At 51.7% G+C, this 24,373-nt stretch overlaps 1 protein-coding gene across 1 annotated transcript; it reads right to left on the minus strand.

Moving 5' to 3' along the window:
• Nucleotides 1-229: 229 nt before the first annotated feature.
• On the minus strand, nucleotides 230-24,050 carry LOC133356237 (transforming growth factor beta-2 proprotein-like). Its single transcript, XM_061573617.1, has 7 exons — nucleotides 22,824-24,050; nucleotides 7,787-7,920; nucleotides 6,947-7,079; nucleotides 4,559-4,642; nucleotides 3,852-4,041; nucleotides 2,427-2,580; nucleotides 230-1,819 (listed from the first exon to the last, which is right to left on the minus strand). Exons 1-7 carry the CDS (start codon nucleotides 23,224-23,226, stop codon nucleotides 1,661-1,663), a joined length of 1,257 nt encoding a protein of 418 aa, XP_061429601.1. The 5' UTR covers nucleotides 23,227-24,050; the 3' UTR covers nucleotides 230-1,660.
• Nucleotides 24,051-24,373: the final 323 nt, after the last annotated feature.

The raw sequence follows: 24,373 nt of genomic DNA on the forward strand, positions 1-24,373 counted from the left end.
ATTCGCATGGCAGGAGGCCAGTCTCTATACAGGACAAGCCACTGTCGACTTCCCCGCAAAGTGGATGTGACTTTCGTCCACTCCAGAAGGAACGACCGCCCCGGGCCCCGCACTTTGGGGGGGGGGGAGGAGGGGGGACTGCGCTTCCATGTCACGCTGTCAGATCTAATACTACTTTAAATTGAAGGCGTCTTGGGGGGGCGGGGGGCGGGGGGGTAGGGGGCCCCACACGGCGTGACTTGCCCTGGGCCCCCCGCACCCCCCCCCCCCCCATGCAAAGAGGACCGTAAACAGCTGAAGCGCTTTAAACCCGCACATCGCGCACGCAACGAGCAAACCGAACTGGAGCAAGTGGCACCATTATCGCCCCCTCCACCCCCCCACCACCCCACAATGCTGAGGGTAACTCGTCAATCCCATACGAGCCAGCGTGTGTTGGCAATAAGCACACGCGGGTTAGCTGCGCCATTCCTGCAAGCACCTCAGGCTACTGTCGCGGGGCCGCCGCGGCGTGCGTATTACACGTCACGCGACATCGCCGGCTCTCTCGAGCAGCCCTGCGGAGTTGAACCGACGGTGAGAAGTGGCACGGTGGCGATCGGCAGGCGAGTCCCACGCAGATGGACCGGGGCGGGGCGCAAGCGCGATCGCGGCGAAGTTCCATGTGTCTCGGATGTTCGGGTCCCCCCCCCCCCCCCCGTCCCCGTGCTTCTCCCGTCCTCTCGTGGCAGAGAAGCCAGCGGAGGTTCCGTCGGCAGCGATTTTTTTGCCGTTCGGCTGCGTCGTCCCGAGAGCCGGTGGCAGATTGCAGATGCAAAAGACAAAGACGCACGCGCACATGCACAAAGTCCGCCGACCTCGCGCTTATTTATGTTTCAGGGGAAGTGCGAGGTGATTTTTTTGCCCGCTGTTTTGGAGTTGGTAGCCGCGGTCGGTCGAGTGGCATCCTCGTCGCCCTTCCGTATCGCCGCTGCCGCCGCCGCGGCAGTGAGTCGTTGCCGTGAACGTCGACCTCGCCGCTGGTGCCTCCACCAAACGCGTCGCCTCATCCGCACTGCGCTCGGTCGCCACGTCCCAGGTCACGACACTTCTCCTTGCCCTCGCGCCGCTCAAGATTTGCGATTCCTCCTCACCCAACCACCCCACCCCACCCCACCCGCCATAGACTCTTTTCCATTATGGCCTTGCTCATTTCAAGAAACGCGCGAATTATTTCCTACCACCGCTCCGACAGGGGCGGGGGGGAGGGGGGCCTGGGATCAACGACCAACGAAAAGTCGCAACGCAGGACTGTCCTTTGTGATTTTTCACTTTTGTGCTTTTGCTATCCCCGCCAACCGGACGAGGCAGGCCACGACTGCCATCGGTGGGAGTTTTTTGAGGGGCGACGCAGTCTGCCGCTATGGCTGGGCAGGGGGAGGGGTAGGGGGGATGGGGAGACACAGACAACGCCCGCTGCCTCTGCCGTTTTTCGCTGCTGCTGCTGTTGTCGTCGATGGTGGTGGTGGTGGCGTTAAGTGCTCGCTACTAACAGCGCTTGCCCTAACAGCCTGTTAAAGCCTCTATGGGGGGGCGGGCGGGCGGGCGGGCGGGCGGGAGAGGTGTGGGGGACGGGAAATCTTCGTGTGTCTTTGGCGTCGGTGCTGCTGGACAGCGCCGTTCAGCTGCACTTGCACGAGCGCACGATCATGTTGGAGAGTTGCTCGACGCGCGACTCGCGCCCCACGTAGTAGAGGATCGTGAGCGGCTCGAGCTCCTGAGGGACGCAGCAGGGGGAGGCCGACGCGTCGGGGTTGCGCAGGCTGTACAGGCCCAGCACCTGCGCACGAATACCGACGACGACAGAATAAGACGCACGAACAGAGCGGCTTCTCTCACGTCGGCTCGAGGCCGCCCCCCCCCCCCCCCCCCCGAGTCGAGCAATTTCCGCATGGCAGCTCTTCCGCTCAGAATGCGTCGCCTCTCTCATCTCTGCATCGCTATCCGTCTGCGAATTGCAGGGTGGTGGGTCCCGTTCACCGGCTCAGCGTTAATTTCATTGTTTTTAAAGACATTGTACTCACCGCAGATGACTGTAGTGACACGGCCGCCGCACCCTATGAGAGCTGGTGCCAAACTGTGCCACACGCCCTGCTGTGGGAGCTTCGATGCCATTGAACAAAAGCAAATTTTACGAAGAAAAACTGATGACGTACACGTACGTCATGGGAAAGGGTTAACCCTGGGTGTGAAAGGGTTAAGCCCGGATGTGAAAGAGTTAAGCCTGGATGTGAAAGAGTTAAGCCTGGATGTAAAAGGGTTTAATCCTGGGTGTGAAAGGGTTTAACCCTGGACCTGAAAGGGTTTAACCCAGGATGTGAAAGGCTGAAGGCTGTATGGGTTGGGGGGGGGGAGGATGTTTGTTTTGGGTGAGTGCTGCGGCTCGCCTTGGTGTACTGCGTGTTGTAGCTCCACAAGTAGGGGCAGGGCCCGGCACACATGTTGGCGTGGTATCCCTTGGGCTCGTGAATCCACCTCCAGCCGAGGTCGCGCCGAAAGTCGATGTACAGCTTCCTCAGGCAGCAGTTGTCCTCCTGATTGCTGGTGCCAGGAGATCGCGCGCACGGGAGAGAGGTTTTTTTTTTCTCCCCCAACTTATTGTTGTTGCATTCACCGACTTCGCAAGCGGAATAATCGGGGTCACCGATAGGAGTGCAAAGTTTAGGAAAGGTAGGCAAGTCAGTAAAAATACATATAAAATAAACAAATTGCAAAGGGATATTTTTCAACACTCAATGCAAGTTAGCACAAGGCAGCAAGAACAAACAAAATAACAACAGTCCCAGACCACAGCAGGGCAACACACAGTCACTCAATAAAATTGCACGTTAAGATACATTTGCAGGTGCCAAAAACAAAATTGCACAGATGCTACAGATAGTACTACTGTGAAAAGCACAGAGGGACGAGTCAATGGGGGCTCAAGCAGTGCCGGATTATCGTAGTAGCAAAAGAAGCTTCATATGCTACGGGCCCCGCACACTTTCAAGCTATCAGTTCCTGTTCAGTGATTCTGCACTTGCTCTATTACTATAGTACGATACTGCATTCAACTTTTATGAAAGACTGGGTGTTTAAGGTTAGCGGTTTGTCGTATTATCTGGCTGTATAACAAATGAAAAATACAATTACTTTACTATGCAAGTTAAACATTCGTCTTTTTATATAGGGTCCATTTATAGCATATGCTACAGGCCCCGCACTAGTTTAATCCGGCACTGGGCTCAAGCTGCGTGGCACCACAGCCATGCCCACGTCCAGCCTGGCCAAACAGCAGCACAATTAGTAAAAAAATGCAAAAATCGCAGCGGCAGCAGGAGCAGCAGCAGCGCTACCTGGTAAATAATAAAACAGTTTAGAGTTATACAGGTAGGAAACACCTGGTTCCACCAGCCCACAGGGGATTATTGTGTCCGTCCGTCCGTCGTGCATCCAAAAATGGGAGGGGTCGGGCTGGGTGGAGAGGGGAGGGTGGGGAGGGGCTGAGTGGGGAGGGTGAGGAGGGGCTGGGTGGGGAGCGTGGGGCTGGGTGGGGGGTGGGAGGGGTGGGCCTGGGTGGGGAGGGGCTGGTCACCCCGTGGTGCCCTTATAAAACTCAACGTTTAACCTACTCACGCAGGCTTGTGCCCGCCCTCACAGTCGGGCATATTTGCGGAATACACCACGCCGCCGTTGACCCTGGCCATTGACCGAGCAACCCAACGTTCCTAGCAGCTCCCTCAAGAATGTGTTTTTACTTCAAAATTTACTTTCTCTCGTGGAGTCCAGCGCCCTCCACCCCCGCCGCCACCCCCGCTGCCACCCCCGCTCACCTCATGCAGTACTTTTCATCGAGCGTGCGCTTCTTCCGAGCAGAGGTGGAGGTCCGCGCCTCGTCGGAGCCGTTCGGGCTCCCCGACTGCGTCATGATCAGCAGGTACGGGAGCCGTCCCTTTTCCTGTGCCGTCTTGTACACCTCGATCACATGCATGTCGTGCCGGGCTGGGCCCACCACCCGCCCTTCTGTGCAAGGAAAACCAAAAAAAAAAGCAAAGTTCCACCGTATAGCTTTCGCGAGTGGTCGGAGCAAGTGCGGTCGGTGAGTAGCAACCGGGAAGGCTGCCACGGCGCAGGAGGGGGAGCGGAGTGGGGGGGGGAGGGTGGCCGTGACCACGGCTGGCCCACACCCGGCTGTCTTTGTCTCCCCAGTGGCGATGTTTACACACCGCACCGGGCGAATCGATTCGAGGCCGAGTGGACCGAGGGGAGCCCCAGGACCGGTTCGGGTAATCGCCGCTGGCGTCGGTGTCCGTGAGGGGGAATCGAACACCGGGTTGCCGAGCTCGCAGCGCGGCTACCATACCCGCTCCCCACGACGTGAACACACCCACGCACTCTTACTGTTATTGTAAGCGTTTGGCTGGGAATAGCAAAGCAGTGGAACATTTTGACATTTTTCAGTCTAGTGCGAGTTTAGCTCAGCTGTGGTCTGGCCAGACGGGGCATTCCTAGAGGCGTGCACGCACTGCGAGTACTTCACCTTCGAAGTGAACTTGCATCCCCGGTTGCGGTACGGTTGAGTCGCTTGGCCAGTGCAAGGAGATCTTGAAACCTTTGTTCATGGCTGGAGAGGAAGACATGAGACAGAGAGAACAAGAGAGAGAAAAACAGGGAATTAAAAACATTACTTTGGTGATTTATTTTATTTTCTCCCTAAGTGACTTTACCGAAAGAACCAAAAAGTATGGATTCCTGCAGTCACGAAAGCTTCAAATCAAGAATTATAAACATTATTCAGTGGAGGTTGACCGACTGGCTCATTGTTCCGGAGCGCTAGACCGGGTATGCGTATGTAGTGAGTTGATGATAATCATAACTAATTCTGTAGAACCGTAATAACACGACTTTAAACTTTCGTGACTGCAGGAATTCATAGTCTTGGTTCTTTCGGTAAAGTCACGTAGATAGAATTTTTTTTTTATATAAAATACAAAAAATATATAATTTTAAAAAATGTATCTCCGCTTGATGAAGACCGCTTGTGTTGCGATCGAAACGTCGTGGGTTTTCTGCTTTTATTATTTTCCATTTATTATTTAATTTTATTATGTTAATTTAATTTTATTTTATTCTCTTTTATTTTTATTTTTATTTCAATCTACGTGACTTTACCGAAAGAACCAAGAATACGTAATAACATGGCCAGCCATTACAAGGCCCGCTGAACAAACGACACACACCAAGAAAAAACACGAGCGAACGTGATCCACCGGTCTGTCGACTCGGGCACCAATGACTCTGCTGAAGGGAAACATCGGCACAACGAATGTTTAACACGTAGCAAGCTTTCATATTCTTGGTTCTTTTGGTAAAGTCACGTAGAAGGGAAATAATAAAATAATAATAAAACAATAAAATTCGATTGCAACACAAGCAATCATCATCAGGTGTGAAAACCACGGCAAGATTTTTTTTAAAAAGTGGCGGGTTTTTTTTTCAAATTTTCTTGCTGTGGTTTTCACACCCGATGCTGATTGCTTGTGTTGCAATCGAAACGTCGTGAAAATTGTATTGTTTTATTATTTCCCTTCTACGTGACTTTACCGAAAGAACCAAGAATATGAATCCCTACAGTCATGAAAGCTTTAAATTGAAACGTAGCAGGCTTCCGCGACCAATATTATTCATAATAAAGGTTTTTGGGTTAAATCGTGTAAGTATAAATGTGTCGTAACCCTATTCTGGAAAATCGCCTTATGACGCTAGATGTAATTACCAGCGAAACGTCACGGGACTCAAATTGTAAATGTCGTGGATTTACTCTCCAACACACCGGTGGGCTGAAGTAGTAACTAATTGGTGTTTTTTTAACATGACCAATCTGTCTTACTAATTTGCTGTGTCGGGTGGTGGAGGGTTATGACACGACATGAAGGAGTAACTAAGGACAATTCGTTACTCCTTCAGCCCACTGGTGACGTTTCGCTGGTAATTACATCTAGCGTTATCAGGCGATTTTCCAGAATAGGGTTACGACACATTTATACTTACGCGATCTAACTCAAAAGCGTTTATTATGGGCGCAATGAATGTTGTTCCTGCAGTAACAAAAAAAACCGAGGCAGATACAGACGAGACGGGGTGAAGATCTGAGCCAAAAGCAACGAAGGGAGGGCAACCCCAATGTTTGTGGTTTGTGAATCCGATCGAAGACCCACTCGTGTACGCGCCCTGCCGTCGACTCTGTACCGTTACGACCCTGCATCGCATTCTAATTGACCTCTGCGTTGAGTCTTTTCATCGTTCATTGCGTCGCATAGTTATTGACCGTTTCCATCGCTTATCCATTCCTGTTTGCTGTATAGTTATTTGTGAAGGGGCGCGACGCCGAATGAAGATCGATCAATCGATCGATCGATGGGGTCCATCTAAAGAAGCACGCTACGGGCATTTACAACACAAAGCACATAGACAATTGTAAGTGTACGTAAACTAACATTGGATTAAAAACTAAAATGAAACAAAACTTAAGCTATTTTTATTTTAGAAGGTAAAAGTGACCTGGCCACAAACGATAGCTCAACGAAGTGCCTTTATCGTGTGAAAATGTATCGCAGCCAAATGCTCTGAAACGCACGTCGATTCGAAACGTGGACGGCAAAAAAGCACGCAAACTCCAAATATACAGCAGCAGGCATCGTCAGGTTCGGAATGGAACCAAGAATATGAATCGACCACCAGGCGAGGGAGATAATCTCACCATCCCAGCGCCTCTATGAACAAACGGAAACGTATGGTTGGCTACGTATGGTGCGAAAGAAGTTCAACACACACGTTTCTATGTATTCAAGGCACCACAGCGTGGTGTTATCGACAAGACGCGTGGAGTTGCCGTTGCCGGCGGTGAGGGCGTGCGAGCTGGCCTTACTTGAGTCCTGCAGCCAGGCCTGCACCGTGTCGGTCACGTTGAACACAAGCAGCTCCTCCTCCCCTCCCGTCTGCACCACTTGGCTCGACACAAAGCGCTGAGTCAGGTTGTCTGGACCCGGGCCAGGCAGCAGCTGTCACGCGCAGAGGGGTGAACGTGAGCCAATGACACGCGATGTCGAGGTGAGTGTGAGTCAATGGCGTGCGACGTCAAGGTGGCCGGGAGCCAATGGCGCGCAACGTCAAGGTGAGTGTGAGCCAATGCCACCCGACGTCATGGTGGCCGGGAGCCAATGGCGCGCAACGTCAAGGTGAGTGTGAGCCAATGATGCGCGACGTCATGGTGGCTGGGAGCCAATGGCACGCGATGTCGAGGTGAGTGTGAGCCAATGACGCGCGACGTCATGGTGGCTGGGAGCCAATGGCGCGCAACGTCAAGGTGGCCGGGAGCCAATGGCACGCGACGTCAAGGTGAGTGAAAGCCAATGACACACGACGTCGAGGTGAGTGTGAGCCAATGGCACGTGACGTCAAGGTGAGTTTGAGCCAATGGCGCGCGACGTCAAGGTGGCCGGGAGCCAATGGCGCGCAACATCAAGGTGAGTGAAAGCCAATGACACACGACGTCGAGGTGAGTGTGAGCCAATGGTGTGTGACGTCGAGGTGGCTGGGAGCCAATGGCGCGCGACGTCGAGGTAGCCAGGAGCCAATGGCACGCGACGTCGAGGGGAGCATGCACCGGTGCAGACCATCGGGACACCTCAGGCCCCCGCCGCCTGCCGAGGGATCGATCGATCGACCGACCGGTCATGGCAAGCACGGCCGACGCTCGCCGTCCCACCTGGTAGAGCTCGATGCGCTGCTCGGGGAGCGTCGCTTCGGGGTTGGGCGTCCTCAGCAGGCGCAGCTCGGCCGACACGTAGCGCACGTCGAAGGACAGCGCGCCGACGTCGAACTCGAACGTCCCCCTCGAGTCTGGGTGGCAGAACGGGGCACGGACGGTGTTACGGTCACGATTCGTGCCCTTCCCGATCGGCAACGGTCAAGTCGGGAGAACCTGAAAATCGGAGGGCCCTGGGTGCTCAAAAGGCCAAATTCCGGCATCAATCCGGGGGGGTGTGACAGATGATGTCATACTCCTGGATCAGTCTGGAAACGTGTACAGTATTGTACACTGCATCAAAAACATGTCATTCTATACATTTACGGTACGAGTGATTTTACAATCGAATACACGAATCGCATTTTACACTGCAAATGCTTACCGTTGGCTGTTTGGGTTGATTTAGGGGAACGTCAAACAACACAAGGAGGGCGGGGTGGGGCCTCGTATTACGCAAACCGCGAACCAAACCCCAAGTTTCCCCCATTTGCCTTCGAGCTTGCACATCGCGGATTTTCCGAATGCAGCTATTTTCAAGAACGTGACCCCAACCGCCCTGCCGCGACATGCGAGTATTCACTGAAGTCTCGGGATTTGGGGTGATGGTGCCAGGCGCTGTAAGCCCGGGCAGCGCCGTGGTGGCAAGAGTCACTTCAAGATGTTTCCTGTTCATGTTTTTGTTTGTTGCGGTTGCACCCGAGTCAAGAGCCGCATGGCTCACAGGGTTATACCTAATAAATTAAATTGAAAAAGAATAGGAGGGGGCACACGGTGGCTAGGAGATGTTAACTAGCTTGTCTGGTGTACATGAGGTCATGGGTCCGATCCCGACCCTGACGCCTGTTCTATACGAGGAGTTTGCGATGCTTATCTCTCCCCGTGGTCGCGTGAATCTTTTTTCTCCCGGGGCCCTCCGGCTGTTTTGTCGCTCCACATTGACAAACAACGTCACGTTTTTAAGAGCATTTGGCCGCTGCTGCGAATGTCCACGTGACGATAAGCAAACTTTGTTGAGCTGTCATTTGCAACGGCCAGGTCGCTTGTGAAACACGAGCTAGGTAGCTCAGTGGTGGGCCTTACCTGGTAATAAGTAATATTTAAAAAAAAACTGTTTTAATGGCAGAACTCCACGACTCCAGGAAGTGGCCCCGAAGCTTGCCATAATGTAAGGGACCGTGGCCAATTACAGTCAACGTCAGTTGACCGTGGGCAATTAGACCCAAGCTGAACATAACATGTAAAAAAGAATGTTTAAAAAAATTTTATTATGATATAATATAGTATTGTCATCAGTATGGCTTAAGTATACCAAGTTTGCAGTCGATACCACATTGGGAAGTGGGTTAAAACTGAGTTACAAGATTTGAGGATACAACAACAACAGACAGAGTGAGTTAATACTGGTAGGAACCTCCTGGTTACACCAGCCCACAGGGGATTATTGTGTCCATCCGTCGTGCTTCCAAAAATGGGAGGGGTGAGACTGGGTGGAGAGGGGAGGGTTGGGGAGGGGCTGGGTGGGGAGGGTGGGGAGGGGCTGGGTGGGGAGGGTGGGTGGGGAGGGGCTGGGTGGGGGGTGGGAGGGGTGGGGCTGGGTGGGGAGGGGCTGGTCACCCCGTGGTGCCCTTATAAAACTCAACGTTTAACCGACTCACGCCGGCTTGTGCCCGCCCTCACAGTCGGGCATATTTGCGGAATACACCACGCCGCCGTTGACCCTGGCCATTGACCGAGCAACCCAACGTTCCTACCAGCTCCCTCCGCAGGAATGTGTTAAAAGCGTGTAAAATCGAAATCGTTTTAGTCGTCGTTTAGTTTAGCGAGAGGCTCGCAAAGCATCGGATTCCTGAGGCTGCACGGCGCTCTCTCTCTGCGTTGTGCCCCGGCATGCCTCTGGGGTTTCTCCACTCCCCGACAGCCCCGTTTCCTCCCACTCTCTTACAATAACAAAAATGATCGAACTAAAGTCACACTCAACACATTTGTGAAGAAAACCGTCTTAAAAAAATGTTTTTGTTGTTGTTGATGTAATATATGACGTTTTAGGAAAAGGTCCTCAAGCCCTCATTGATCGCAACGTGACGTAAAGTGTGCTATGAAACTATGGCTTTTATAAATATTTAATGAAGGGGTCATTGCCCGATTGTGTTCGTTTTGCTGTTGTTGTTGTTGTTGTCGATGCTTGTGCACCGCCGCTGACGCAGCAGCATCAGCATTGCCAGATACTTCGTTTACTGGTTCATGTTGAAAGCGACCAAACATCCCAGCACAGGACCCCCCTAAAAAAAACATCTTGAGACTCATCAAGACTGTGCCTGGAGATGTAAAAGGCTTCGTTTTTTTTACACGATGATGCTGCGAAGGCATCTATTTAACGATATATTTACATAAACATATTTTTTTCTGTGCATCAGTGCTCCCAATACTCCCACCGAGTTAATTTACCCTCCAATGGAGACACTCAATGAGCACAATACGATGTCAACATTTACACACACGCCAAAAAAAAAATCAACCCATGCTGTATTGTACCATCTTTTCCACAATAGAGTGTTTTTTTGGAGGGGGGTTACATCGCGTAAATATAAATGTGTCGTTAAACCCGCCACCACCCGGCACGTGAACAGAACATGCCAAATCGTTACCTGTACAGCACACCGGGTGTGTTGGGGAGTAAACCCTTAACATTTACGAACGGAGTATGACGTTTCGCCAGTAATTACATCCAGCATCATCAGGCGACAGCCAGATTTGTGGCGACAGGAGGACAGAACAAATCTGGCTGTCGCCTGATGATGCTGGTCGTGATCACTGGCGAAACGTCGTACTCTGATTGCAAATATTGTGGATTTGCTCTCCGACACACCGGTTAGTGCTGTACTGGTAATGAATTGGCACGTTCTGTTTACGTGACAACCCTTACTAATTGGCTGTGTCGGGTGGTGTTGGGTTTAACGACAAATTTATATTCATGTGATCTAACACAAACAAAAACACTCTATTATTGATATTGGTCACGAAAGCCTAAATTGTACGATCTGTAATGGTAGCCAGATGGCTCGATGGTTACAGCTCAATATACACACATTGCGTTCCATTTCAACGGCGGTGGCACCTTGGTGGTAAACTGGTGGTCCTGGTCAAGAGAGCTGCTTTAGCTTCAAATGGGCCTCAGCAACTCAGTAATCAGAATATGAATGTATCCTGGAGGAATCCGATGAGCTATGAAGCTCTTTTTCACAGATGCCCAGTCGGGGCGGGTCAGAACGTTACGACAATAACACGATAGTGGTACAAAGTACAAGAAAGGTACACAAATCACCCAGAACACAAATAAATACAACACTAATCCATCCCCGTCCTGCCAGAAAAAACCCACCGAGGTATTAACTTATTTTTCAGAAGCGACCTAGCCACAAATGACACTTGATACAGCAAGCGTGCTGTGACGGTTCCACCTGAAGACGGAAGCTTGTGTTGCCTCCGAAACGTCGTGATTTTTATTTTACTTTTTATTTTACTTTTATTAATTTTAATTTTTGACCTACGTGACTTTACCGAAAAAACCTAAGGATATGAATCCTTGCAGTCACGAAAGCTTCAAATCTGGAAGCACAAATGATAGCTCAACAAAGCGGCCCATCATTTGGACATTATAGCGGCAACAATAATCTAAACAGCCTAAACGTATTTCATAAAGTCTGAAGTCTCGGGTCCGGAAACTTTTGAGATCAGAATCGGTGTTCTTTTATTTAGAACAGGCCGAGGAATCCACGACTAGCCATCAAAGAAGCTCTTTTTGCACAGATGTCCGGTTGTGTGGGAGCAGAGGGTGGGGAGCTTGGGGTCAGGAAGTTACAAAGACACATTTTTTTAAACCGACAGTAGGAGTGAAAAGTCTAGGAAAGGTAAAACAGGCCTCTTTGGCAGGGAGTGAGTCTCTCCGTGGGTATGACCGTTTGTCGATTCCTGCCGCGGTATGGGTACTCATTTTGTCGACGCCGGGAGGAGGAAAAGATGACGGTCTGAGTCACTTCCCCCCCCCCCTACCAAAACAGGGTTTGAACTCGCAAACTCGCCGAATGCGAGCCACTTGGGCCAGTTATCTTCAATAGAAATGTATTAAATTTCGATTTAAAGCTTTCGTGACTGCAGGGATTCATCTTCTTGGTGTTTTCGGTAAAGTCACGTAGAAGGGAAGTAATAAAATAATAAAAATAAAACATTTTCATTATTTTATTACTTCCCTTCTACGTGACTTTACCGAAAAAACCAAGAAGATGAATCCCTGCAGTCACGAAAGCTTTTTTTTTCGGTAAAGTCACGTAGAAGGGAAGTAATAAAATAATAAAAATAAAACATTTTCATTATTTTATTACTTCCCTTCTACGTGACTTTACCGAAAAAACCAAGAAGATAGAAATGTATTGACGTTACGAACAAAAAAAACACTCGCTTTCAAGTCTGGATTTCTTCACCGTAACCCCTTTGCTCACGCCCACCTCCTGCCGGGATTTGCGTGAATTCTCCGAGTTGGGTATCTATGCGAGCGAGGGAGGGAGGCAGTGCTCATGCGTAGAGAATTTGGCTCTCGGTTCAATCCTTGCCAGACGCGGAATTGTCATCAGTGAGGGTGGCAGGATCGGGGGGGAGGGGGGTGGGGGGGACCCTATTTTTCCCACGCGATGTTTCTCGTAAAGCTGCTATGGCCAGCTTGAGAGTCAGGATTATCGGGGTGAGGCGCTTAGCAGTGGAGCACAACGTAGGCCCTTATCCATGACAAGCCGAATTTATTGTCCATCCGTTGTTGCTATATTCTTGCAATGACTATGGCACGACGGGTGAATTGAAAAGGGTGCGAGATCTTCCACAAGCGTTCGTTCGCCACAACTTCCTCCGTTGACAGCGCCCAGAGCCACCTCCGCCCTTCCTCCTCATCTCGACCCTCCTCTCTCCCCTCCCAGCCCTCTCTCACTTTCCAGAAATCATCGCCGACGTCTCCCGTTTCCGCCCTCAAAAACCGATCCTCTTGTCACTCGCTCCTCGTTCTCGCCCTGTCCCTTCAAATCCTCTCCTCCACCCCGTCGCTTCTCTGGTGCGGCCTTCCCCGCTCGCGAACCCCTCAACGCCATCCCATCTGCCCCGTGCGCCTTGCGACCTATCTCGCCTTGTTCGCTGGGCGGTAACGTCGGGCGTCGATTCGTCTCCCTCCGAGGTCTTCTTCGGTGTAACACGTAGGCTTTCGCGACCAATATCATCCATGATAGAGGAGGGTTTTTTTTTTTTTGGGTGAGATCGCGTAAATGTATAAAGTCTTCTTCGCGGGTGCGCTCCTTCAGCCAATAGGGGGCCACGTTGCTCGTCGGCTCTGCGCTCCGCGCCATGCATCACGCGCGCAAATGTGTCTGGCCTCCTTTCTGGTGGTGCAGGTCAGTCCTCTGTTTTTCTTCCCATGAACGGCGTTGTGCCAATGAGACGCAGCACCGCGAGGGCGAGTGAGGCGAGTTGATTGCGGCATGGACGAAAATAATTCGCCCAGCCAGTGGCGTTCCAGACAGTTCCGGCTGAAATTAGGCGGCTGATAAGAGAGCATTTGGAGAGAGCGCGGCTTCACCTTGATTTTGAATGGGAAAAACTTCCTTGAGGTAAACATATATATATTCGAGAGCACATGCTATCGGGGAGATGGAGCGATGAAATAAATTCATCTTCAAAAGGCCGCATATGTGAACGTCGGTCAAATCTGCAAATGGCAATACAAACATCCCATGGTCGTCACCATCATCATCGTCATCGCAATGGAAATCTGTCGTTCCTTTGGTCCTTGAATCGCCATCAAAATACATTTGAACAAATGTGACCCATTTCGATTTAAAGCTTTCGTGACTGCAGGGATTCATCTTCTTGGTTCTTTCGGTAAAGTCACGTAGAAGGGAAGTAATAAAATAATAAAAATAAAACATAATAATTTTATTATTTTATTACTTCCCTTCTACGTGACTTTACCGAAAGAACCAAGAAAATGTGACCCACCGACAAACCACCTCCGAGGCAGACTGTTGCAGCGGTGAGCATTGGTGACTATACCACGCCGATGAGTCCCAATTAGGACGGTACCAGTCCACAGTTGTCTGTCGCCTGCTGCTTTCGGCCACGTTCTGCTCTGATTGAAATCGATGGCGATCTACGACAAGGAGGACCACAGTGCACTGATGGGATTAAAAAAATTCCGCAGATGCCACAAATGGCTACGGTGCTTTTCACACATTTCGGCGCCGCAGAAAATTAGCGGTCGGTCGCTCGAACCGACGTAACGCGCGATCGGGGTTTTGCCCAACCCTTAAACTACCAATGCTGTTGGCGCTCCGGGGCAAAGACTCGCGTGCCTGTCCATGACAGAGCCTTTACGGCCGTTTAAATGTCCCTTTTTGAAAAACGCTGCTGGAGCGCGCCCGCCACGAGTTTACGTTCCGAGACGTAAATATTTTAGCCCGGCCAAACACGCAACGCTCGAGGGACGACGCCTGCGCGTTATTGCACGCTTACTCTCCGCTCCCAGGTCACCGCCAAGTTCAGCTGCCTCCTCGGGCAAACTCGGCGGGGTGCGGAGGGCATCTGCCTTGAAACAACGAGTGCCGCTCGCTTCACGACGCCGGCCCATATTTCCGCAACGCTCAACTTTCAGCCGTTGATTCAAGCGCCAAAGCGATTGGCTCGCCCGCGATGAGACCGTGCGGGGATTGCGCCCCATCCCGTCGGAAGCCAAGCGGTTTTGGCGTCATCCCGTACAGCGCTTGAACTTGGCGAACGCCAGCCAGTGCCGCGTACAGGAAATATTTGCACGGGGTAGGCGATGTGCGGCGTCGGAAACGAGCAGAAAGCAGCAGCGTCGCAATCCCCCGCTCGCGTTGTAATGTTACAGGGCGGCGCTGCTCCGCTCCGATGCTTCGCGCTTTACCCCTCTTCACCTCCATTCGCGAGCCTCCGATTAGCACGGTGGGTCACGTACGGTGGCGAGTGAAGTTTGGGGTAGATTGGTGAATCGCTGGGCACGTTCGCGCGCACGCGGCAGATTGCCGAAGCCCAAACCCAACGGAGCGCACACCGCCGATGAGGAGCGCGCCACCGTCCGCCGCGCCGGATACCGCGGCGGTATCGCTGCGATCCGTGCCAAGCGCCTTCCCGCCGCCCTGCGACTGGGTCGAAGAACCTCAACATTCAAGTTTGTTACGGGGGGGGGGGGGGGGGGGGGTCGCCAACCCGCGGCACCGGAGCCGCGCGGCGACTCTTTAAGGACACCGCTTCGCGACCGTTTTTAAGGCGTCACCAACCGCCTCGTATTCGCTGAGGCTCTTGGAACATCGATTTTGATTTTTTTTTTACCGAAAAAATGCCTTTAATTGTTATGTGAACGATGACATCTTTCACCAAATCGTTGCTCCTCCCCCCCCACACCCGCCCCACCAACCCCACCAGCCCCCCCACCCCCCATGCCCGACCAAAGAAGAAGACTGCACAACGTCGCTGTGGTGGAGGCTGACAGTTTAGACACAACTACCACAAAGCGGTACTATTTTACCCACCGTGCACACGTATGGGTGATGATGGTTATGATAGGGGGGGTGCAATGAGGTGTCCATGGCTTAGGGGGGTCAGCAGTCACTCCCCCCCCACCCCCCCCCCCGTTTCTGAGAAGCTGCGTGAACCGGTTTGGTCTTTTGAGTGCTTTCCCTTTTCGCTTGGCGCAACAGTTTTTCAGGGGCAAATTTCAGAGGCTTTCCTCCTCTCACGTTCAAACAAAAAAAAACACACACACACCCACCCACACACCCCGGGAGATTTAACCTCATAAACCCAGCAGAGGCCTCGACGGGCTGAGTGGCAGATCCGAAGTAAAAAATAATATTGGCCGTGATTTTGGGCCTACAAGGGGTTTTTTTTTTATTTAAACAATGGGTTTCTCTGTAAAAGGATAGTTGTATTCCCCACGCAAGTTTGTGATTAATGCCCCTTAAAAAATATGTAAAATTCCCCTTCGCCGTACGATCTTTACAATTGTTTACCCGCACAAGCCTCATTGAGTCTCAGTACTCATTTCTTAAGAGGATCCTGCCAGGTTTTTGCAGCAGAAGGCTGGTACAGCACACGAGGGAGTGGGTGGCCAGCACCACGCCCGGCCGCCTTTGTCTCCCCAGTGGCGATGTTTACTACACACCGCACCAGGTACTCAATTGAGGCCGAATCTACCTAGGGGAGGCCCAGATCCGGTTCAGATAACCGTCACTGGTGTTGGCCATGAAACGGGAATCGAACCCATGTCGCCGGGTTCGTAGCGCAGAGCGCTACCGCTCCCATCCCCCACACACTCACCCACCCTCACCCCTCCATCCCCCACACACTCACCCAACCTCACCCCTCCATCCCCAACACACTCACCCAACCTCACCCCTCCATCCCCAACACACTCACCCAACCTCACCCCTCCATCCCCCACACACTCACCCACCCTCACCCCTCCATCCCCCACACACTCACCCAACCTCACCCCTCCATCCCCCACACACTCACCCAACCTCACCCCTCCATCCCCCACACACTCACCCAACCTCACCCCTCCATCCCCCACACACTCACCCAACCTCACCCCTCCATCCCCCACAAAGACAAAGATCCCCCGTATCGCCTTGCCAGACTGTAGGGGCAAGTGCTGTTAGCGAGCACCTATAAAGGCCGGCACGGCACACGAGGGGGTGGGTGGCCAACACCACGCCCGGCCGCCTTTGTCTCCCGAGCGGCGATGTTTACACATCACACCAGGTACTCATTTGAGGCTGAGTCGACCTATGGGAGGCCCAGGACCGGTTCAGATAATCGTCACTGGTGTTGGCCGTGAGCGGGAATCGAACCCGGGTCGCCAGGTTCATAGCGCAGCGCGCTAACCGCTACACTACCGCTCCTCACACTCACCCACCCTCACCCCTCCATCACCCACACTCACCCACCCACCCTCACCTCTCCATCACCCCACACTCACTCACCCACCCTCCCCCTCCATCCCCCACGCACACTCACCCACCCTCACTTCTCTATCGGTAATACCCCGCCTGCCCAGGCGCCCATAACCACCGCCACCACCACCACTGCCGCCACCACCACGACCACCACCGCCACCACCACCAACACCGCCGCCACCACCGCCAACACCGCCGCCACCACCGCCGCCACCACCACGACCACCACCGCCACCGCCACCAACACCGCCACCGCCACCGCCGCCACCACCACTGCCACCGCCACTTCCTACGGAGTATTCGTGAAGGAGGAATGTCCGTTCAGATTTCTGAACAATCGCAGCCAGGGCCCCGGGCACAAACACCGCGTTTCAATGCTCAACATTTCCTCTCGTTGTTTCTTTATCAGTAAATTCCGGGGCCCCCAGTGTTGGTTGGTAGAGCGGTGGCACGTTACAAAGTCGCGCATTTTGCCTCAATTTAAAATGAGAAATAAAAAAATAAAAAAAAATAAGAATAAGTCGTCATCTCAACAAGACTTCTTCGATTGTCCTTCTTGAGGGCGGTTCGTAAGCCCAGATAAATCATCAAGGATCAGGATCTTACCGATAAAATGCCACCTTGTCAAAGTTTGCATCAGCTTTACCAAAATTCATCGTCGTTGTCTAAAATCAATCTACTGCTGGATGAAGACGAGATAGGTTTACAGTTTTAAATGTGTTTTTTTTTTACCAGTCCGTCTAGATCAAGGGTTAGCTTCCAAAATAACAAGAGGAGCCACTTTTGTTCAATTTCTGTAAAAAAAAATGTTTTTATATATTTCAAGAGCAGCAACGCATGTGTATACGAGACGGAGGTCCCTAATGAAAAACGTTCACGAAGCAGCAGTCATTCAAGAGCCGTGCGCGGCTCCAGAGCCGCAGATTTCCAAACCGCTGGACTCGATGACCAGTGAGTCACTGAATACGCCAATAGACAGTAAATCTGCAAACATTTTTTTAAGTTTTAAAAATAACGTATGGCCCTTTGTCAATCCACTGCTGAACGAAGGCCTCCCCACACCTTGTTGATAACGGGGGTCGCCTGACCATACTTCACCACGCTGGTCGGTGCGGGTGAATGAAGGCGGAGCTGGAACCCCAGGACCCCCGTTCGGATATCCCTCGCCACCGATGTGAGTGGCGGGCAGCGATCGAACGCAAGGTTCACGGGGGGTCACCGTGCGTGTGGTGGGTGCGCCCAGCAACTTCTCTGCCCCACGGGTGTTGTCCGCACGAGTCCGTTTTATACGGCCAAGGATGAGTCCAACGCAGTGCCGGATCAAGCTAGCGCGGGGGCTGTAGCGTATGTTATAAAGGGGCTCGAAATGTAACAAAAAAAAGTGAATATTTTAACACTAAATTTTCACTTTAAACACTAAATTTTCACTTGCATAGTAAAGTAATTGTATTTTTTCATTTGCTATACAGCTAGATAGTACTACAGATCGCTAACCTTAAACACCCAGTCGTTCATAAAAGTTGAAGGCGGTATAGTACTATAGCAATAGAGCAAGTGCAGAATCACTGAACCGGAATTGATAGCTTGATCAGCATTTAATACGGGGCCCTTGAAAGTGTGGGGCCCGTAGCTACCACATGTGCAGCATTACCTACTACATTATATGTAGTAGTACATATGTAGTAGCAGCTATTATTAGTAGCTCCTACTACATATGCAGGTACTTTTGCTACGAGGATAATCCGGCACCGATCCAACGGGCAGCCAAACGAAGGCACTGGCCCTCTTAACGGGATCCTCTACAAGTGGAGCTCCCAGTTCAATAGAGAAATTGGGAGGTCGTGCACCCGGGCGGAGCATGAGTAACCGGCATTATTATTTGCTGGGCTTCCTTTCGGGAAGTAAGAAAAGTGGCTGGGCTTCTTCAAATCAAAATCGCTCCTATTTGTTGTTGTTGCTGCTGCTGCTTCGCTTCCTGTTTTCTGGACCCCGTTTCTTCGGTGCACCGTGACGAGCCGATGGCTTCCATGGTGCCTGATGACATGCCGATAGGTGATGGGAGAGGCTTTCACGCAAGCTAAACAAAGACTCAACTATAAAAAAAATGACCAGATATCGACATATCAGGATCTCCTAGGCTGTGGGCATTTTTAAAATGCGCTTTAAAACCTATTTATACGCTTCTGCTTATTCAACTTTGAGTTCGATTAGTAAATGGATTCTTAAAAATGTATTTCTAATATCATTATTTGTATGCTGAGTGTCTGCTGCTGCTGTCCTGTGCATCACTTTCAGATCCTTGATGAAAATTGCAAAATAAATGGAATAATCATTATTATTATTAAGGCCCACTCAGCTATGTAACTCTTTTTCAGAAGTGACCTGGCTATCACCAATGATGGCCCAACGAAGTGGCTCATCGTCATCACGCGGATATGTACAGCAGTTGACAAATACTCTAAACGCACATCAATGAGCAAGCAATTGCAGGGCTGCACATTTAACTGTCAACCACCAAACTGCAACTGAATCTTTTAAAGATGCTTTAACGGAGCTTGCGTGTGTGTGTGGGTATTATATTCTTAGGTTTTTTTTGGTAAAGTCACGTAGGTAAAAACATTAAAAAATAAAATAAAAATCACGACGTTTCGGAGGCAACACAAGCTTCCGTCTTCAGGTGGTACTTTACTTTTTAATGTTTTTACCTACGTGACTTTACCGAAAAAAACCTAAGAATTTCAATCATTGCAGTCACGAAAGCTTCAAATCTAGAATGTGTGGGTATTGCTGGTGCAGCCCGCTTGCTACCCATATTACTAATCTAGAAACTAAACAACAATTCTTATTTTACAAGTCAAAGTCCACGAAGCTACGTCGCTTATCATCACGTGGAATTTATAACAACCAAATACCCCAAACGCACGGTTCTAAATGTGAATGGGAAAAACCCGGAGGACCCAGAGAAAAACCCACGGGACCACGGGGAGAGAGAGACATCACAAACTCCAAATACACAGCAGCAGGCGTCACGGGGTCGGGATCAAATCCACGATCTCCTGTGTACCGAGTGAGGGAGTTAACATCTCTGGTGAAGGCGGGGAGAATAAAAGTAGAGCACATTGAGTACAATGCAACAATTGATGTTGCCGCACTGCCCGATCTATGATGCCTGCCACGTGGTTCCTATTTAAATACAGTGTGTGAACATTTAACGTCGCTAAAACACATTCCTGCCTGACGGAGCTGGTAGGAACGTTAGGTTGCTCAGTCAATGGCCAGGGTCAACGGCGGCGTGGTGTATTCCGCAAATATGCCCGACTGTGAGGGCGGGCACAAGCCGGCGTGAGTGGGTTAAACGTTGAGTTTTATAAGGGCACCACGGGGTGACCAGCCCCTCCCCATCCAGCCCCACCCCTCCCCACCCGCCCGACCCAGCCCTCTCCCCACCCTCCCCTCTGCACTCAGCCCCACCCCTTCCATTTTTGGATGCCAAGACAGACGGACACAATAATCCCCTGTAGGCTGGTGTAACCAGGAGGTTCCTACCAGTATAATTTGACAACGATGGCAAGGGCAACGTCCCGCATTCAGGAACTGCCGCAACGAGTCTCAAGAAATTTGTTTCAAAGAGAACGTGCACTTTGGGGTCCCCTTGGCCAGGAGCTGAGAGTGTTGCAGTGAACCGATGTTCGGGGGTTTTCCATAGGCCGACTTTTGGACAAGCAGGGGTTGGTATTCCACTTCAACCGTAAGCTCTTAAACATCATTAGGACACACACACACACGCGCGCTAGCTTACAGAGTAAGAGACAGCCTCCTACACATGGCTCAAAGATTCGGAGTATATAGACACAGCGTAAACTATATATACACACGGGGCTCTCACACACACATATCTTACACATACACAGGGCATACACACACACATAGGGTACAGACACACATGGGATACACACACACATAGCATACAGACACACAGGGCATACACACACACATAGGGTACAGACACACATGGGATACACACACACATAGCATACAGACACACAGGGCATACACACACACATAGCTTACATACACACAGAGCATACACACACACATAGGGTACAGACACACATGGGATACACACACACATAGCATACAGACACACAGGGCATACACACACACATAGGGTACAGACACACATGGGATACACACACATAGCATACAGACACACAGGGCACACACACACATAGGGTACAGACACACATGGGATACACACACACATAGCATACAGACACACAGGGCATACACACACATAGCGTAAAGACACACGAGATACACACATAGCATAGACACACACACACATAACGTACAGGCACACATGGGACACACACACACATAGCGTACAGACACACATGGGACACACACACATAGCATACAGACACACAGGGCATACACACACACATAGGGTACAGACACACATGGGATACACACACATAGCATACAGACACACAGGGCTTACACACACATAGCGTAAAGACACACGCGATACACACATAGCATAGACACACACACATAACGTACAGGCACACATGGGACACACACACATAGCGTACAGACACACATGGGACACACATACATAGCGTACAGACACACATGGGACACACACACTTAGCGTACAGACACACATGGGACACACACACATAGCGCACAGACACACAGGAGATACACACACAGATCACACACACGGGATACACCCAAATCTACATCATACACAGATGGCATCCATACACACGTGGCCTACACACACACGTGGTATACAGACACACGTGGCCTACACACACACACAACACATACAGATCACACATACAGACACGCGTGGATCACACGACAGTACACGATTAAAAGATCATCAATGCCCCGAGTTTCCTGGCTGGCTGCTGGCTGGGCTTCTCTCCATCGCCCCAACAGGAACTCGTGTTGTTGTTGTTAGTGGCTGCTGCGGGCTGTGCCCACCGATAACTAGCCGGGTAACTGGCTACACGCGATTTTTCCCGTGTAACAAAAACAATTGTCAAAATATGTGTGTGGATGAAGTGGTAAACGAATTTGCGAGTTTTTGTTTACGTGCCAAAGCTTGCTGGCCGTGGTGGAGGGTGAGTGAGTGAGTGGGTGAGTGAGTGGGTGAGTGAGATGTTGGGTGAGTGAGTGGGTGAGTGGGTGGGCGAGTGAGTGAGCGAGTGAGATGTTGGGTGAGTGGGTGGGTGAGTGAGTGAGTGGGTGAGTGAGATGTTAGGTGAGTGTGTGGGTGAGTGAGTGAGTGGGTGAGTGAGTGAGCGAGTGAGATGTTGGGTGAGTGAGTGGGTGAATGGGTGAGTGAGTGGGTGAGTGGGCGAGTGAGTGAGCGAGTGAGATGTTGGGTGAGTGGGTGGGTGAGTGAGTGAGCGAGTGAGATGTTGGGTGAGTGAGTGAGGTGTTGGGTGGGTGGGTGAGTGAGATGTTGGGTGGGTGGGTGAGTGAGATGTTGGGTGGGTGGGTGAGTGAGATGTTGGGTGGGTGAGTGAGATGTTAGGTGAGTGTGTGAGTGAGTGGGTGAGCGAGTGAGTGAGATGTTGGGTGGGTGAGTGAGCGAGTGAGATGTTGGGTGAGTGAGTGGGTGAGCGAGCGAGTGAGATGTTAGGTGAGTGTGTGGGTGAGTGAGTGAGTGAGTGGGTGAGTGAGTGAGCGAGTGAGATGTTGGGTGAGTGAGTGGGTGAGTGAGTGGGTGAGTGAGATGTTAGGTGAGTGTGTGAGTTAGTGAGTGGGTGAGCGAGCGAGCGAGTGGGTGAGTGAGTGAGTGAGATGTTGGGTGGGTGGGTGAGTGAGTGAGATGTTGGGTGAGTGGGTGGGTGAGTGAGTGAGATGTTGGGTGGGTGAGTGAGTGGGTGAGCGAGCGAGTGAGTGGGTGAGCAGGTGAGTGAGTGAGATGTTGGGTGAGTGAGTGGGTGAGTGAGTGAGCCCTTCACCGCTGTTGATCCTGCTGCAGTTGACGATGTGCGCCACTCGTGAGTAGTAGTGTTCCTCGCCGCGTGCCAACGCCTCTGCGCACCAGCCCTGCTCGATAGACAGCCGCCGCCGCTGCTGCTGCACCAGCATGTCCCTGGTGCTGTTGTAGAGGGCCATCACGGAGCCCGGCACCACCACCGTCTGGCTGCTGCCGCCGCCCGCGAAATGCTCAGGCGGCTCGGCCAGCCGCAACTTGCTCAGGATCTGACCGCGGATCGCCTCGATTCGCTTGCGCGTCAACTCGGTGAGGTCCAAGCTCCGGCAGGTGGACAAGGCGAGCGACGTGTGGAGTTGAAGCAGTAGTAGCAGCAGCGGTGATAGCAGCAGCAGCAGGGGCATCGTCAGCCTGCCAGCACCAGCCATCGGAGCCCGCGGGGATGATGGTGATGATGATGATGGAGAGAGGAGATTTGGTTAGGAGCGCTCCGGTCAATCCAGGTTAGCCGCACGGTAGTGTAGCTGATGATGGCGAAGACGGTGGAACCTTCTACCCAGAGTTATCGATGTTGAGAAGTCCTGTTCGACAGATCTACTGACGAAACTTCCAGCTCCCCCGAGTCCAAGTTGGCCACACGTGGCGGCGTGGTGGTGTAAATGATGATGATGGTGGTGGTGGTAATGATGATGATGGACTCAAATACTGTACTCGTCGTTGAGAACTTCTGTACTCTAAATTAACTGCAGCTCTGTCAGTAGCTAGTCCAGTGTGTTTACAGACGAAACAAAGATCACCAGTAGAGCCTTAACAGACTGTTGGGGCAAGCGCTGTTAGCGGGCACCGATGAAAAGCCGGGTCGGCACACGAGGGAGTGTGGTGGCTAGCACCACGCCCGACCGCCCTTATCTCCCGAGTGGCGATGACTACACACCACACCAGCTACTCATTTGAGTCCGAGTCGACCTAGAGGAGGTACCCCAGGACCGTTTCAGATACTCGCCACCGGCGGTGTTGGCCGTGAACCGTGGAATCGAACTCGAGTCGCCGGGTTTCGTAACGCAGCGCGCTAAACCAACACGCGAAACGCACGCACACGCACGCAGGGTTACTTAAAACCCAACAGCTTTGATGAGAATAAACTCAACGCTCTCCCTCTCTCCCGTCCTCCGTGGTAATGTCCCCTGGTTAGCGTCTGGTAGTGTTTAGGAGAGTCCGCAGGAGGAGGAGGAGGCAGAGGAGGGAGGAGGAGCAAGGGTCGACGCGACGCCAGTAAAGCGGAACACGTGTGGGCGAGGGGATGATAAACGGGGGGGGGGGGTGGATCTTACTTTGGTGGGTGGTGTAGAGAGAGGGGGAGACGGGGGGGGCTGACACGGCATAGGAAATGCTTCATTACGTGATGTGTCACTTTGACCATCCCCGTTCTGGGTAAACTGTGACGACGAAAAAAACACACAAAGGCGATCATAGCACATCGGAGTCCGTCCGCGGTTGAAATATCCATTCTGGTTTATGATCCGTTACCACGTGTATCGATAGTTTTCATTTTAGCGTGCGATTTTATTGGCGGAC

The sequence above is a fragment of the Lethenteron reissneri genome, chromosome 53 (assembly GCF_015708825.2).
Source record: "Lethenteron reissneri isolate LAM-NWPU_2019-01 chromosome 53, ASM1570882v1, whole genome shotgun sequence".
NCBI lineage: Eukaryota > Metazoa > Chordata > Hyperoartia > Petromyzontiformes > Petromyzontidae > Lethenteron > Lethenteron reissneri.